Genomic DNA, 17,580 nt, shown 5'->3' on the forward strand with positions numbered 1-17,580 from the left:
GGCCACCTCATTTATCACCTGCTTTTTCCCTTTTATTATTCACTCTGCCCCAACCACAGTGGCCTTTTTTCCTGTCTTTCACTTGAACACTCTTTTACATTTGCTCTTCCTTCTGTCTGGAAGGCTCTTTCCCAAGATCTTCACAAGACCGTCATCATGCAGATCTGAGCTCACATGTTGCCTCCTTTAGAGTTGTGTCTTAACCACCCCAGTTAAAGTAGGCTTCACTATTTACTCCCTATTTATCTTATTTTTTTATATTCCCTATCATTTTCAAAATTAACATACTACTTCTGTTCTCCTCCTACTCCTCCCTAGAAAAGGTTAAAAAAAACCTTGTGTGCCTGTTCACTGCTGTTTCCCTTACACCTGGTAAAATGCCCAGCAGAGTAGTCACTCAGTAAATGGCAGTTGATTGATTGATAACGTATTGCATCCTCATCCCCAGCACAATCCTTGATCATTTTATTCCTCAATCTCTTAATCATTATATCCCCTTTGCCCTACAACGCCCGAGGGTTTCTCAAAGCCAAGCGAAATCTTCAGATGTCTTTTATCATTTGCATTTTACTGGTCCCTGCAACCCCGATTCCAAATGTTTTCCTGGTCTAGAACATTTTTCTTTCTCTGCTTACCACACCTTTCTTTCATTTAAAGGAGGGTTAACATGCAAACTGAAAATAGCTGTTGTTTGACCATCAAGTTTGGTCAGTCCATGATACATCTTCCAAACTATACATAATATTTAGCAAAGTCAGCAGCACTTTGGTGGTAGTTAGGCCAGTTGGTGTCTGCACTGCAAGTGTGTATTTTCCCCTCCTGCAGCCTCAAACAAATTCATGGCAGTTTTGAAAGTGGTACATGTAATGTGTTTTCAGAGGGGAAAAATTGTTAGCCCTTAGCCTTTGAGGAGTGAGCTGGGGATAGTCCTTTCATTTTGTGTACTGTCATCTCACAGATCCTTCCCTCCCTCTGTCTGCCTGCCTCCTTCCAGCATCTGTCCATCCATCCAGTGGAATAGATATGCAGGGGTGGTAGGAAGTTACTGTTACGTTGAACTGAGGCTGTTTGGCAGTTGAACAGTAGTGGTTGAATCATCATGCTTTTATTGAGAAAGCCAAATTAATTCTACTGCTACCAGTAACCATTATGCTCTCTCCCATACACTTTCATATACAACCTTTTGTTTTTTAAAATAAATGATTTTTTCACTATGTCCTTGCAGATTTCCAGAGTCTCTCAAATTTAAATTTTGCTATATTTTTGTTTATAGAAAAATCTGTATCAGAAAATGGTAGAGGGAGGAGGCTTAAATAAAGATCTTTATCTTCAAAGTTCTTGACAAATGTAATGTCTTAGTTACAAATAAAATTAATATTACAGTGACATTAAGGATTCAGTTGTGCTGAGGTTGTGGCTCAGTGGTAGAGCGCTTGCCTGGCATGTGTGAGACACTGGGCTCGATTCTCATCATCGCATATAAATAAATGAATAAAAATAAAGGTCCGTCAGCATCTAAAAAATATTTTTTTAAAAAAGGATACAAACCTAATGAACTTTGTCAATTTATATATTATTGTGTAACAATCAAGAAATAGATCATTTTCACTGCCCCAGAAAGTTCCCTTGTGCCCTTCCCCAGTCAGTGCCACCCCCATATCCAGCCCAAAGCAACCATTGATCTGGGGTTTTTTGTTGATGCTGGTGGTGTTGACTTTATATTTGTCTTTTTTTTTTTTTTTTTTTTTGGTACTGGGGATTGAACCCAGGGATGTTTTGCCACTGAGCTAAATCCCCAACTTTTTTTGATTTCTTCTTTTGGACAGGGTCTCACTGAGTTGCTTCGGCCTCACTAAGTTGCCGAGGCTAGCCTTGAACTTAAAATCCTGCCTCAGCCTCCTGAATCACTGAGATTACCGGCATACACCATGGCACCTGGTCCACTGATCTGTTCTTATCACTAAAATTTAGATTTGTTGTTTCTAGAGTTGCATATAAGTAGAATCATAAAGATGTACTCTTTTGTGACTGGCTTCTTTCATTCAGCATATTTTTGAGATTCATCCTTGTCATTTTGTGTATCTCTAATTCATTACTTTTATTGCTGAGTACTAGTCCATTGTACAAATACATTACAGTTTATAAGTTCATCTCTTGATAGGCATTTGTATCATTACAGTGTGGTATTATTATGAATAAAGCAGCAGTGAACCTTGATGAACAAGTCTTTGTGTGGAACTGTGTTTCATGTTAGGAGGGTAAATACTTAAGAGTAGATTTGCCGAGTGTGGTGATGCATGCCTGTAATCCCAGTGGCTCTGGAGACTGAGACAGGATGATTGCAAGTTCAAAGCTAACCTCAGCAACTTAGTAAGACCCTGTCTCAAAAAATAAAAAGAGCCAGGGATGTGGCTCAGTGGTTCAGTGCTCCTGGGTTCAATCTCTAATACAAAAAAAAAAAAAAAAAAAAAAAAGGTAGAATGACTAGATCATATCATAAGTATATTTTTAACTGTCCACCTGTTCTCCAAAGTGGTTGTACCATTAAACATTACAGCCCGCAATGAGAAAGAAACTGAATTCGTCCTCATTCTTTGCAATACTTAATTGTCAGTCTTTAAAATCCTAACCATTCTAGTAAGTGTGTAGTAGTGTCTCATGATTTTAATTTGCATTTCCTTATTGACTAAGTGTGTTGAACACTTTTTCGTATTTTTTTCTTTTTTCTTTTTTTTTTTTTTTTGCAGTACTAGGGATTGAACCCAGGGCCTTGTGCTTGCGAGGCAGGCACTCTACCAACTGAGCCCTATCCTCAGCCCTTTCATATTCTTATTGGTCATTAATGAATTGGCTACTTCTTTTGGAATTCAGAAGTTTTATATTTTGTCACATGCCAATTTATCAATTTTTTTCTTTCCTTACTGAAAAAGTTTGTGTGCTTTTGTGACCTATGTAATGTTTGCCTATTCCCAGGGGGACCAAGATTTTCTATTGTCTTCTAGAAGTTTTATAGTTTTAGCTCCTACATATAAATCCAGGATCCAGTTAATCTAGTTTTTACATATGGTGTGAGATCAGCAACAAGGTTTGGTTTTTTTCTACATGGATATTAATTGGTAGCAGCATCATTTGTTGAAAAGACCATCTATCTATTCCTCCATTGATATCTTAGCACCATTTTCTGATATTTGTGTTTCTTGACTCTCTATTTGGGTCTACTGATTTAGATTTTTGTCCTTAAATCAAAGCCACACTATCTTGATTACTATTATACATCTTGAAATTCAGTAATATGAGTCCTCCATCTTCTTTATATTTTTCTAGATTGTGTTGGCTAATTTTAGGTCCTTTACATCTCTATAAAAATTATCTAAATCAGCAAAAATTTTTTAAATCATTGTGTCAATTTGCCCGCTAAGAGTTTGATTGATGTACTAATTGAAGATCAAATTTGAATCCAATTTTTAAACGTAATCTCTCTCCATTTATTTAAATCTTTTTAAGATTTCCCAGGACTGGGGATATAGTTCAGTTGGTAGAGTGCTTGCCTTACAAGCACAAGGCCCTGGGGTCAAATCCCCAGCACCGCAAAAAAAAAAAAAAAAAAAAAGATTTCCCTTAGCAATGTTTTATAGTTTATAGGTATTATACATTTTATAAAACTTATTCCTAAGTATTATGTATATTTTTGTGTACCTGGTTTTTAAAAACACATTTTAAAAAATAGAATGAGTATTATGATTACTTTAAGGATGGCTAGTGACCTAAAAAGAGACAAAAGAGGACCTTATGAGGTTTGGGATGATCTGTTTCTTGATCTGGGTACTGACTACATGGGTATGTTCACCTCATGAAAATTTATTGAACTGTACACTTAAGATTATGTGCATATACATATATATACACTATACACATAGATATGTATGTATATGTATATATATGCTTATCAATACTTCGATAAAAATTTAAATGGAAAGTACATAAAAGTAATTAGAAAGAAGGATTTATTTTCAATTCCAACAGTGTTATAAATTCATTAAGAATATTGAATTTTAAGCTGGGCACAGTGGCACACACCTATAATCCCAGCAGTTTGGGAGGCTGAGGCAGGAGGATCACAAGTTCAAAGCCAGCCTCAGTAAATTAGTGAGGCACTAAGCAACTGAGCAAGACCCTGTCTCTAATGAAATATAAAAAAGGGCTGGAGATGTGGCTCAGTGGTTAAGTGCCCCTAGGTTCAGGCCCCAGTACCCACCCCCACCCCGCCCCCAAAAAAAAGAATGTTGAAATTTGGCTGGGGCTGTAGCTCAGTGATAGAGTACTTGCTTAGCATTTGCTAGGCCCCAGATTCAATCCCCAGCTCCATGCCAAAAGAAGGTTGGTATTTTGAGCACTTTTCTGTGTACTAGGTTATATGCTAAGCATGCTTTTCATAGTTTTTTTTTTTTTTTTTTAAATTGGATCCTCACAAAATGCCAATGAAATAGGCCTTATTATTATTCCTGATTTTATAGATGAGGGAAACAGAGACACAGAAAGATCAAATTTCTTATTCCGTGTTACACAGCTGATATTTTGAAAAGCTAGAATTTGAGACTGGTCTTTTATTCTATGGCCAAAACTTTTAAAACAATACATTATGGGGTCATGGTTAGCTTATTGGAAATGATAATGGATCTCAGTTGTGTGTCTTTCTATAAAAGGAATTACTCTTTTGAGGGGGTAGTGACTAGAACATAACACCAGCCAGAGTATCCCAGAACAGTTCATAAATATGTGAAACCTCAGTTTATTCTTCATTTCTAATAGCCAATTTTTTTAAGTCCCTTTCATGATTTAATCATTGAAAGGTATATAAAAAAAATCTCGGCTGAATGTTAGTTCCTACAATAGGATTACCACACTTAAGTTCTTAAGGCAGTTTTATCTATTAGTCTGAAGGCATGTCTTCCCATGATTACAGAAATATTTTGCTGATTGTTACTGGTTGTCACTGGCATTGCTGGTCTTTAACAAGAAAACATTACTCAGGTAGCACCCAACTTGGGTCCATTAAAGGACAAAAAAACATAAGCAATAATGAAATGGGAGTTTGGGTTTTGGGGATTAGAAGTGACATTTGACCACTTGTAAACCCACCTGCTTGTTAGCTCTCCAAATTTCACAGTACATTTGATGAGTTTTTCTTTGTTGAGATGTATACAGTCAACCTACACAAAAAACTGCCCCAAAGTTCCCCAAGGCCTATTTCCAACAAGTTTCTTATTAATCATTTTTAGTCTGTATCATAGACTACAGTGGCATTTGTGCTACAAAAACTCCAACTCTACACACTAGGGCTTGCTCTTTTAGGTGTCAGCTCTTTCCTTGTAAACAGAATGACTTAATGCCATTCTTGAAAATACTTTCAGTTGTATATCAGGAATCACTTAGGAAGAGGTCTGCATAGAGGATTTAACATTTAGAAAATAAGGCAAGCAAAAAAGAAAGAAAAGAAAGCATACCAGTGCCTTAAGTAGCAGAAGTAGATTATTCAAATTTGGTACATAAATGGCACATCTAGGGCCTGGGCTTGTAGCTGAGTGATAGAGCATGAGGCATTGGGTTTGATCCTCAGCACCACATAAAAATAAGTAAGTAAATAAAGATATTGTGTACATCTACAACTTAAAAATATTATAAATAAATAAATGGCACATCCAATATGTCTAAGCAGGGATGAACTCAATAGTAACATGGTTCTCCCTTGCTGAATTGGGATCACCTTAGGCAAATATGTCAAAGACCAGTCAAATTACTTTAAATAGTACCCAGTTGCACTAACTTGTGGTTATCCTCTATAGAAAATCTGCTGTTTTCAGAGTAGCTAATCAAGTTTCTGTTGGTTTCACAATCTTCTCTTAGTGTCCTCCAGCTTCAAACTTCGGCGCAATCCTTGACTCCTTTCTTTTCTCATACCCATGTCCAATCTATCAGCAAGTTCAGTTGAATCTGCCTAGCAAAATGTTCAGAGAATCCCAATTATTTCTCTCCACCTTTGTAGATACCACACTAATCCAAAAGATTTACCTCTTCCATGGACTGTTGAAGTTATCTCATGATTGACTTCCTTATGCTAATCTCTACACAATAGGGATCTCCCCTATGCTTTTTTTATTCTCTGAGTGCTTCTCCCTGTGATCCCTCTATGTGCATGGCTTCATCCTCTGCTCCTCCCTTTGGCAGGGTTGCCCGATTTTCTTATATGGTATTCAAAACTTTAAGAAGTGAGCAGAATCTGTCTGGAATTCCTATGTGGAACTATCTCCACATTCTGTTAGTCTAAGTTCAGATTTGAAGGATAGGACATAAATTTTACTCTTAATGGGAAGGGCAGCATTCTTGGAGAGGGGGAACTGGAATTGTCTGGGGAAATGTTTGGAGATTAGTTAGCACCACCTAAGTGACCTGGATGATAAGCTCAGAATACTTCTTCAGCCTTATTTCTCTTTGCTCATTCAAGAGAGCCACACTAGGCCCTCTTCTTCCTTGAGCCTGCCAGACAAACTGCCTCCCAGGACTTTTACTCTCCGAATTGCCTTTGCCTCAACCATTCTCCCATGTAACAAAATGTCTAGTTTCGCAGATCACATGTCACCTCTTTAGGAAAACTGACCAGGTAGCTTATTTTTTTAATTGCCACATAACAAATTATCACAAACTCAGCAAGTTAAAACAACATCTTTTTATTAACTTTTGGTTCTGTAGTTCAGAAGTCTGGCACAGCATGAATGTGTTCTCTGCTCACAGTATCACAAGGCTGAAATCAATAATCAAGGTATTGGCTAGACTGAGTTCTCATCTGGAAACTGGGGGAAAATCTTCTCATCTTATTCTTCTTATTGGCAGACTTCAATTACTTGTCATTGCAGGACTGAAGACCTTATTTCCTCACTGGCTATCAGCAAGGGTGCTGGTCTTAACTCTTAGAAGCTGACCACATTCTCCTTGACACATGCCTCCTGTCCTCTTTTGTAGTCAGTTGGAAAAAAGTCCCTGCATTGAAAGGCCTCATGAGATTAGCTCAGACCCACTTGAGTAATCTTCCTATCTTAATATCAACTGATTTGGGTCCTTATTTTAATCACAATACCTACACCATTGCTTGTTTGAATAACTAAGAAGAAGGTATGAATATAACAGGGGACAAGAATCTTGGGAGACCATCTTAAAATTTTGCCTATCATAACATCTACTTTTTTCTGATTCCTTTATTCTGCTTTTTCTTCACAGCATTATCTATGTTATATTTTCTATTTATTTACTTCATGTTTTTAATGTGCCTCCTAGATTCTAACTTCATGATGATAACACTTTCATTTTTGTTCAATGTTATATTTTTAGCACCAAGGAAAGTGATTGTCTCCCTGTATAAGCTCAGTAAATACTGAATGAATCAATTAATAAAACAGACTTAGTGGCTTATAATTTTGATGACTACAAAGATAGAATTTTGGGAAGGGAAGGGGGTAGATTGAACAAACGATTGTTATTTAAGTTTTATGTCCAGAGGTACCCACACAGTCTGACAGTACTTAGTGGTCTTTCTTTGCATGGAAGATTTATTTCACTCTTAAATAAGCTGTGAGCAAGTTAATTGTCTAAATGTCCAATAACTGCTGTATGTAAGAAAAAGCAAATTAGCCAGGAAGGGTGATGCATGCCTATATCCCAGCAACTCACGAGGCTGAGGCAGGAAGATGTCAAGTCCAAGGCCAGCCTTAGCAACTAAGTGAGATCCTCAGCAGCTTAGTGAGACTTGCGTCTCAAAATTAAAAAATAAAAATGTTCAGGGACACAGCTCAGTGGTAAAGCACCCCTGGGTTCAATCCCCAGTATCTACCCACCCCCCCAAAAAAAGCAAATTTTTTTTTTCTTATTATCAATAATAATGTGCTTTGAGTTTTCATTAAAAAAAAAAAAGTCTTATTGTGAACTTTTGGAAATGGATGCTTAATCTTCCTATAACATACCTGATTTACCACCTTAGTGTGGTATTTCTGTGGCTTTCCATGTAATTGTGGTTCATAGATGTCCAATACTACCAAAATAATAGAGTGGGCTCAATCATAAAGACAAACATAGCATGCCAGACCAGAAAATTATATATATTTCTCTCATTTTCAGTACTTAATGTTTCTGTTAATGTTTCTTTTAATCCTTCCCCTTTCATAGACAAAACTTGCCAATGGCACTTCCAGTATGATTGTACCCAAGCAACGGAAACTCTCTGCAAGCTATGAAAAAGAAAAGGAACTGTGTGTCAAATATTTTGAGCAGTGGTCAGAGTCCGATCAAGTTGAATTTGTGGAACATCTTATATCCCAAATGTGTCATTACCAACATGGGCACATAAACTCATATCTTAAACCTATGCTACAAAGGGATTTCATAACTGCTCTGCCAGGTATGTGTACATGTATTTACAAACCATTAATTTGCTACAGAATTGAATCTTCAGCCTTTTTCTCTTTTTTAAAGTCTTCATTGGCTTGATTTTCACAAATTAAGTAATTGTACCTTCTTGATAAAAATACAAGAAAAATCAAATTCAAGAGAAATGGACTCCTCTTTTGCCTATCTTCTGCTATCTTGTGTCCTTGTGTTCACCCTTTTTACCCATATGTAGTAGGTTCAAATTAAATAATTTCTCAGGTGTTATCTGTCACTTGAGGGAGGTAGTCTTTTGTAATGTGTTTTACTTTCAAGCTATGTTAATTTAAGCAGGGCATGGTGGCTTTTATCTGTAATCCCAGTGGCTTGGGAGGCTGAGGCAGGAAGATCTTGAGTTAGAAACCAGCCTCAGCAACTTAGCAAGGCTCTAAGCTAAATTGAGTAAGACCCTGTCTCTAAATGAAATTTTAAAAAGGACTGGGGATGTGGCTCAGTGGTATCCATGAGTTCAATCCCCAGTACCAAAAAAACAAAAAAAATAGATATGTTAATTTAGGCTGGGGTTGTAGCTCAGTGGTAGAGTGCTTGCCCCACATGTGCAAGGCCATGGGTTTGATCCCCAGCAACATGAGGAGAAAACAGATGTGTTAATTATGTACTTGTATTTAGATTTCTGTGCGAATTTATCAACAGAATATTTTAATTCTAGGGATTAATGGGAAATTGGGTTGTTTTTTTTTTTTTAGTATTTTAGAAAGGAGGAGGAACTGGGGATGTGGCTCAGTAGTAGAGCACTTACCTAGAGTGTGGAAAGCCCTGGATTGGATTCCCAACAACCAAAAAACGGGGAATTCATAGAAAAGATGATATATCAGGAGCCTTGTTATGAAAATAAATATATATTTATATTTCAAATATGATACTTATTATATTTTTGGAAGATGCCGTAATTTTTCTGAATTCTTAATAGTGATTTAGAATACCACAAAGGCATCAGTATTGGAGGACAGTACTCTCAGAAAAATGTGAAGTTCTTATACGTGTTAACTTTTATTCTAAAAGAAAACTAATAACAAAGATGAGGGAGCCTTAACCAAAATATCATGTCTTGCTAAACTCAATAGTACACGACTTCAATCCCAGCAACTCAGGAAACTGAAGCAGGAGGATTGCAAGTTCAAGGCCAGCCTCAGTAACTTAGCAAGAACCTGCCTCAAAAATATAAAATAAAAAGGGCTCAGGGTATCATTCAGCAGTAAAGTGTCCCGGGTTCAATCCCCAGTACCAAACTAATTAATTAATTTAAAAAGGTTTGTTCTGAGGGGATTTTGCTTTTGTGTTTTTGTTTTGTTTGTCTTTTCCTGATTATAGAATTTAGGAAATTCAGGTAATATTAAAAATTATAAAATATAAAAATAAAATTTCCCAGAATCCCACTATACAGAGAGAACTAGTAATATGCTATTTGTGTCTTGGCATGCAGCCTTTCTAATTTTTCTAGGTGCATATACTTCCTTTTAAAGCTGTGATCATGAATGTTTTATAACACTTAATATAGTTTTATTTTTTAATTTTTGCTTTTGTTGTTGTTGTTGTTATTGTTTTGTTTTGGTACTGGGGGCTTGAACCCAGGGGCACTTTACCACGGAGCGTATCCTCAGACCTTTTTGTTTTTGATTTTGAGACAGGGTCTCACTGAATTGCTCAGGGCCTTGCTAAGTTGATGAGGCTGATCCTGAACTTGAGATCCTCCTGCCTCAGTCTTTTGAATCTCTGGGGTTAAAGTTCTATGCCACTGTACCTGGCAATATATTCTCTTAATGTATTTTCCTTAAATACATTTATATATTTAATAACTTTATTGAACATTTAGATAATTTCAGTATTTTTTTCCTATTATAAACTATGCCATGGTGGACATTCTTTTTTTTTTTTTTTTTTTTAAGATTTTTAGTTGTAGATGGACACAATACCTTTATTCTATTTATTTTTATGTGGTGCTGAGGTTCGAACCCAGGTGTCTCATGCGTGCTGTTGAGCGCTCTATCACTGAACCACAGCCCTAGCTCCTGGACATTTTTATATGTTAATCTTGTGGGCATTCTAGGATGGAAATTACAGCAGCAGAACTACTGTATTAAAGAGTAGCAACATTTTCCATGCTTTAAGTACATGCTAACTAGCTGTCCTTTAAAAATAATATACCAACCTGTAGCCTCAAAACTACATACGACTTTGTTTAATCTTTGCTTATTATATTTTTTTAAAAATTTTGCTTTTTGGGCTGGGGAGATAGTTCAGTTGATAGAGTACTTGCCTCATAAGCATAAGGCCCTGGTTTAATCCTGAGCACCGCAAAAAAAATTTTTCTGTTTTTCTAAACTTGGGATTTAAGTTGTCCTTTAAAATTAAAGGAATACTTATTTATATCTTAGAAATATTCACTTTAAAATTGAATTTTACGTTTGTGTGTGTGTGTGTGTGTGTGTGTGTGTGTTTTGAATGTGTGTCTTCCTTGTAGTAGTGGGGATTGAACCCAGAGCTTCACACACTCTAGGCAAGCACTCAACTACTAAGCTACATTTTCATCCCTTTTTAATTTTATTTTGAGACAGGGACTTGCTAAAGTATATAGACTGGCCTCAAACTTGTACTCTGCTTTCCTCAGCCTCTGAAGTCACTATTATTAAGGGTGCACCACTTTCTTGACTTACCTGTGTCTTTTGTTAAATAGAATAGATTTTTGCCCCCTCATAATGCATTGGATTTTGCTTTAGCCATAAGCAAACAGTTTTCTTTGTACAAAAATCTCAGTGTACCTATTACTATGTTCTCCCCAATCACTGAGACTTGCTACCATCTCAAGTTTATACTGCTACAAATTGAACAAGAGTTGATTAGATTTGTGTCTTTTGTCTAATACTGATCCCTAGTGTATATCTCCTGACCAGTCTATGAAGTACTAAATCATCAGTCTAATGCTTTATAGCCATTTAAACTTATAAACCTACACCATCTGGCTACATTTAGTAAGCCAAACTACTTCCCAAACTGTCTGTAATCCATTAATGTAATGGTTTTATTTGGAATGTTAGGTGAAATTACTTCCAAAGACTTATTATAGGTACATAGTAAATGATCAGGAGCAATTTGATGGCAGTCATGAAAAACACAGCAGTGCCTTTGGAAACTTCTGATGATGTGGGAAGTTTCAAAATAAAGATTCAGGAATTGTACTATCACTGCATCTTGCATGAAGAACTAATTATTATATCTTTAATTGTCTTATATTCCTTTAATAAGAATTAGATGAAGGATGCCTCCATCCGCTTATTCTTAAATATGAACATGTGATGCCAGCTAAATAAGATCCATTTAATGCTTTTTTCCCAAGTCTGCCGAAAAATGTGACTGATATCCTTATAATTTTTATAATTAGAATAATGTTTAATAAGCATATTTGGATCATTGCTAATGGCATCCAAGTCTGCCTCTGCATGATTCAAGCCACTAAATGAAATGCAGTATTCTCTTTTCATTTGTTTGTGCTTATGGGAGATAGAGTCTGAAGAAATCCTTCTCAACTATTTTTAAGTCTTTAGAAAACCTCCGATATGTAACCTGTAAAGAGGAATAATTTTGAATATTTTTTTCCTCTCACTTGTGACCTTAGAATAGCAGCCAAAAGTAGGTTTATTAGTGTAGTCATCCTATTTTATAGGATCTTTTCCATTGAGGCCTCAGTATAGAATTAGGTGGTGAAGAACTTTTAATTGGGAAGCCCTCCAATTTTCTAGCCCAAGATCCACTAGCCACTATTTTCCTCTGTACCTCCAAAATCTAACCAAGTTATCTATTGGCCTGGGATTTTTTTTCCCCCCATTTTGGTCAGTTGTTATTTAGGTTTTATAGTAGTAGCTATTCTCAAATACAACTTTAAAAAAAAAAATCTGAAATTAAACTCATCTTTGAACTTAAACATAGCTCTCTGTCTTTTCTCTCAGGATGTTCCCCCTCCTCTTTCTACATTCCCAAAATTCTATAACCCAGCACATTCTGACTTAGTGACTCTCCCCCAGTACATTTAAAGGATATTTCTTTTACTGAATAGCTTTGGAACTACAGCAGTAATAGAAACAGAATGAGAAATGGACCTAATATAGAGATTTGGTGGGGGGGTGGTCTGAATCATAGAGTTTGAGATGCCATCCATAGAACATCCCCTAGTGCTGAAATCCATATAGATAGATGTGAATTGTTTTCTGGAATCCTTTTTATTTTTAATGTCTTGGGGGGTTTGCTGGTTGTTAGCTTTAACTTCCTTATCTGAAGGAAGATGGAAAATACTGTTCATTTCTATAACCTTATGGAAAAATTATTGACCCTCATTTTACCCAAGCCTCTGTTTGAAAAAGAAACTGGACCACACTAGGGACAGTATGCCTTCATTGCAGAGCAAATGCTGTTCAATTTTAAAGAACCTTTTGTAAAAAATCATTCACCATCCCGTCAATTTTGCTTTGCTTCCTCTCCCCATTGAAAGCTCGGGGATTGGATCATATTGCTGAGAACATTCTGTCATACTTGGATGCCAAATCACTCTGTGCTGCTGAACTTGTGTGCAAAGAATGGTACCGAGTGACGTCGGATGGCATGTTATGGAAGAAGCTCATCGAGAGAATGGTCAGGACAGATTCTCTGTGGAGAGGCCTGGCAGAACGAAGAGGGTGGTGAGCCTTTTAAATTTCTTCCTATTAAAGAGCTTCTAGACCTGACCTTTCACAATCACTAGAAGAATATTGGGAACTAGTAAGACCACTTACCATTTGATGTAATGATTTTGCTGATTCAGAGCTAAAAATGTAGAAGTTAATGGTTGTTCATGTACTCAGCAATTTTACTTCTGACCAATCACTCATAAAATGACATAATATAGTGTTAGTATCGCTTTGCAAAAAATAATGGAAAATTGACCCTCCTTCTTGTTTAAAGCATTCTTATCTCTGGGCAGAAATTGGTATTCTGCAGAGGGCCATTGGACAGTTTAAAAGGCAACTAGGTGACTTTGGATCACATAAAAACCATTAGATTCAGTTTTCACCTAAGTAATTGTCAGATAAATTATTGTTTTGTCCTTCAGAAGATTTCTTGCCTTTAATCTGAGCCTGTGGTTTTTCACTTTTGTAATCAAAAATTATTTTTATGCCCAGCTATAATAAAAAATTAGCCATCAGAAAAAATTTAAAATCATTTTTCTTAAGACTTTCTTGCTTAGTTATGAATTTCCTGAGACTTTATATAGATAGCAGCCTAAAAGTTTTCACCACTTTTTTCGTTGTTCTCTTAACATAATGGTACTATTTCACTAGAACATCTGGAAGATGTCTTTCTTCAAAAAAACTACTTTTTTTTTTTTTTTTTTTTTTTTTTTTTGCGATGCTAGGGATTGAACCCAGGGCCTTGTGCTTGCAAGGCAAGCACTCTACCAACTGAGCTATATCCGCAGCCCAAAAAACTACTTCTAATAGTATGTCTCTAGATGTTCCTGTAAGAAAGTCAAGTATGAATAATTTATAAATAAAATGTGACATATTGAGTATTTAGTTGATAGGAAAAAAAAAAACTACAGTAGGTATATATGTGCTCAGTGATATTCTTCCAAGTTAATTTTCTCAACTGTTTTATCTTGAATCATAAAAAGATACAAAATAGTTAAGAATGTAGAATACTTTTAAATAATTCATACATGTAAATCAGCTTTCCTTAAAATTTTCATAAAAATATAGTTAGCTCCCTTTCATTTTTTGTATCTTTGAAATTCAGTAACACATAATAAATATAATGACCTGTAAATATTATAACAAAGTGCTTCAGAGATTTCTTCATTCTGACCGTTAGGAAGAATTTAAATTTTTCTCTCAAATTCAACTAAAGAAACCAAATGCCAGTAATTCTTTGGCTATATAACAATTGTATAAATAAAGGAAATTGTTATTTCTTTTTCCCAAATATATTTTTCTTATTTGCCCTCTTTTCATCTTGTAGAGAAATAGAAACTTCATCTTTCATAACTGACTTTATACTTTAAAAATAAGCTCTTTCATAGTATAACAAAGCAAATAAGTAGCAAATAAGTATATAGTTGAACAAAAGTCCAAGTCCATCATTTTGCTGAGAGTGTCAGGACCAGCTTTAAAATTTGAGGCAGCTGGGAAGAGTTCTCTATCCCTCAGGAAAAGGAAAAGAAACTCTCCTCCAAATAACTTCTGACCTGAAATTTCAATTGTAGAGATTCATTCTCTTAGTTATAAAAGGATTTGGTTCCCTGTTAAAATATACTTTGTTCTCATTTGAACCGTAAAAGACAATAAACCTTCATAAGAAATTGGGAGTTAAGTCCTTTTTTGAAAGCAGAGTGAACAAGAAGTAAGTGGGCAGTTCCTGGCAAATAGATGTGCAAATACCAAAAGTGAAAAAGTAAATTCCACAGTTTTGCTTAGGATTGGCACTAAGCAGCAAGACCTTTAATGTCTGTTACATAAACTATCTTTGAAAAGATGCCTTTTTGGCCTTTTAAACAGTTAATTTAAGCCAGGTACAGTGATGCACTCCTGTAATCCCCAGTACTCAGGAGGCTGAGGCAAGAGGAGCACAGGTTCAAGGCCAGATAGATGGGCACATACCCTGTCTCAAAATTTAAAAATTAGAAAGAGCTGGGAATGTAACTCAGTGGTAGTCCTTGCATAGCATGTGTGAAGCCCTGGGTTCAATCACCGATACTATAGTGACCAACCAACCAACTAACCAAATAAATAAATAAAATATAAAGATATAGCTGAGAAATATTCCAGGATGCAGTATTATCATCAGTCCTTTTCCTTTCTCTTCAACCACAGAAACTCATTTCTACTTTTTAATCCTTAAGAAGTCTGACTACAGGGCTGGGGTTGTAGCTCAGTGGTAGGGATTTGCCTAGCACATGTGAGGCACTGGTTGAAAAACTCACAATTAAAAAAAAAAAAAAGAATTCTGACTACATGTCCTTTTATTTGGCCCCATTTGTCCCTTTTTAACTTGATATAGCCCCATGAAATAATAAATATGTCCCATGTATGCCTCCTCCAGTATCTCTGTGTTAGTTGTATTCCCCTGCTTTTTTAAAAGTTTTTCTTTTCTTTTCCAGTACTAGGGATTAAACTCAGGGATGTTGTATCACTGAGCTATACCCCCAGCCCTTTAAAAAATATTTTTAGTCATAGATGGACATAAGACTTTCATTTTATTTATATGCAGTGCTGAGGATCAAACCCAGTGCCTCATACATGCGAGGCAAGCACTCTATCACTGAGCCACAACCCAGCCCCAGCCCTAGCCCCACCCGTAGCCCTTTTTTTTTTTTTAATTTTGAGACAGGGTCTTGCTAATTGCTGAGGCTGGCCTTAAGCTTGCCCTGCCTCCCAGGTCTCTGGGATTATAGGCATGGATCACCATGTCTGGCTGTCCTCCCTTTAAAAAAAGTTCTTTAAAATTTATAAATAATTTCTCGTTTTTTCTTTTGAAGTTATCTTACTAAGTCAATACACTTTTTTTGTTATACTTTCCCCATATGCTACCTTTGAAAGTGTCTTCCATTTTTTCCATCCCAAAATAAACAAGTACAGTTTTGAGTCTGTAAGATTTAGCTTCCACTTTGCTGTTGTATTTTACATCTAGATGGATTTTATAGTCTGCTGCTAGAACATGAACCCTGCCGTTTTCTCTCTTGAATAATACTGAATATGCTCTCTGCTCGGTAATAGTAACTCCTAAACGTATAATAAAAGACCATTTGGGAAAAGTCCATTTTCTTAATCAGCAGATCACATTTATGATAGCATTCTGAATTTAGTATTCACATTTATCATGTACTCCTACCCTACTAGGCATTCACATAGAAGTGGTCCCTATTGTCATCGTAAAAGAGTTTGACTTAAAATACACAGGTTGAGTAGCCAGTTTTCAATACCTACCCACCCTTTTGTGTATCACTTTTGATATGAAAAATTTTGGATACTTTAGGAATACATGGTAAAGGCTGTGGGGTAGAAAATGAGATAAGAAGTGTATATGCGTTCTTTTTCCTAAGGATGTAGAGAATAGTATCTTTGCTTATGAAAATTCTAGAGTACCCACATATGGTTGCCAGAGACTAAAAGAAGATCTCAAGAATGGTGGACCTTGAAAAACAATAAAGTAGTTAAGGATATGGGCTCTGGAGTCATATCTAAAATCTTCTCATTCAAAATCTTTTGGGCTGGAGATATAGCTCACTTGGTAGGTAGACTGCTTGCCTCACAAGCACAAGGACCCTGGGTTCAATCCCCAGCACTGCAAAAAAAAAAAAAAAAAAAAAAAAAAAATCTATCACTTGCCAGTAAAGTGTTTATAGTATAAAATTGTTTGGAGAAGTGTACCTTTAATCCATAATTATTTCAAAATGTTGAAATAATTTTTATTTGCCCTTTTTTCTAGGCAGTTGTACCATGTTTCATTATTTCCCTCATAAAATACATTATTTTTTCTTCTCCATTGAAGATATTCTTCTCTGTATTAATACAAAAGTCAGAGCCAGCTACCTTCATGATAGAACATTTTCTCAACTAATTTTCAAGGTGTATAATAGGGAGAGGGCAGGGAGAAGCACTCCTAGAGACATCAAACAATTAATTATATTGTAATGGAGCTATAGAGGGAGGAGTAGATGACTGGCCCAGAGAAAACATGATTTCTCTGGTGCCAGGATTACACTCAGAGGCATTTCTGCCTATCTCCACTTTGCAAGGCACGATGCCAGTGAGAACAGCAGTTAGTACACCCATAGTGGGGTTTACTAGCTTCCACACCGTGTTTGGTGGGTTCTTAACTTCAGGATGAGGAATTAAATTTTTTACCCAGCAGGAAGTGATTGCCATTTACTGATTTTTTTGGTAGCAAAGATCTAACTTGGGATATGAGTATTCCAGAGATGTGCTGTCATAAGGAAGGAGATGCTAACAAATGCTGCTCACTGGAATCGAGGAAAGGCAGTATAATGCATGTATGTGTGTACATAGCCAGGAACACACCTGTGAAAGTCAGTTTCATATCTTAGACTTGATAGCACAATGC

General features: G+C 36.1%; 1 protein-coding gene across 12 annotated transcripts in view; it reads left to right on the forward strand.

Annotated features, from left to right (window-relative positions):
• Btrc (beta-transducin repeat containing E3 ubiquitin protein ligase) overlaps nucleotides 1–17,580 on the forward strand; it is a 181,089-nt gene that overhangs the window by 137,597 nt on the left and 25,912 nt on the right. For all 12 annotated transcript variants that reach the window (XM_047552922.1, XM_047552924.1, XM_047552925.1 and 9 more), the window contains 2 exons: nucleotides 8,215–8,446; nucleotides 12,977–13,163. In XM_047552922.1, coding sequence (XP_047408878.1) covers nucleotides 8,215–8,446; nucleotides 12,977–13,163 — 419 coding nt within the window. The remainder of the gene's footprint in view (nucleotides 1–8,214; nucleotides 8,447–12,976; nucleotides 13,164–17,580) is intronic.

Source organism: Sciurus carolinensis, chromosome 5 (assembly GCF_902686445.1).
Source record: "Sciurus carolinensis chromosome 5, mSciCar1.2, whole genome shotgun sequence".
NCBI lineage: Eukaryota > Metazoa > Chordata > Mammalia > Rodentia > Sciuridae > Sciurus > Sciurus carolinensis.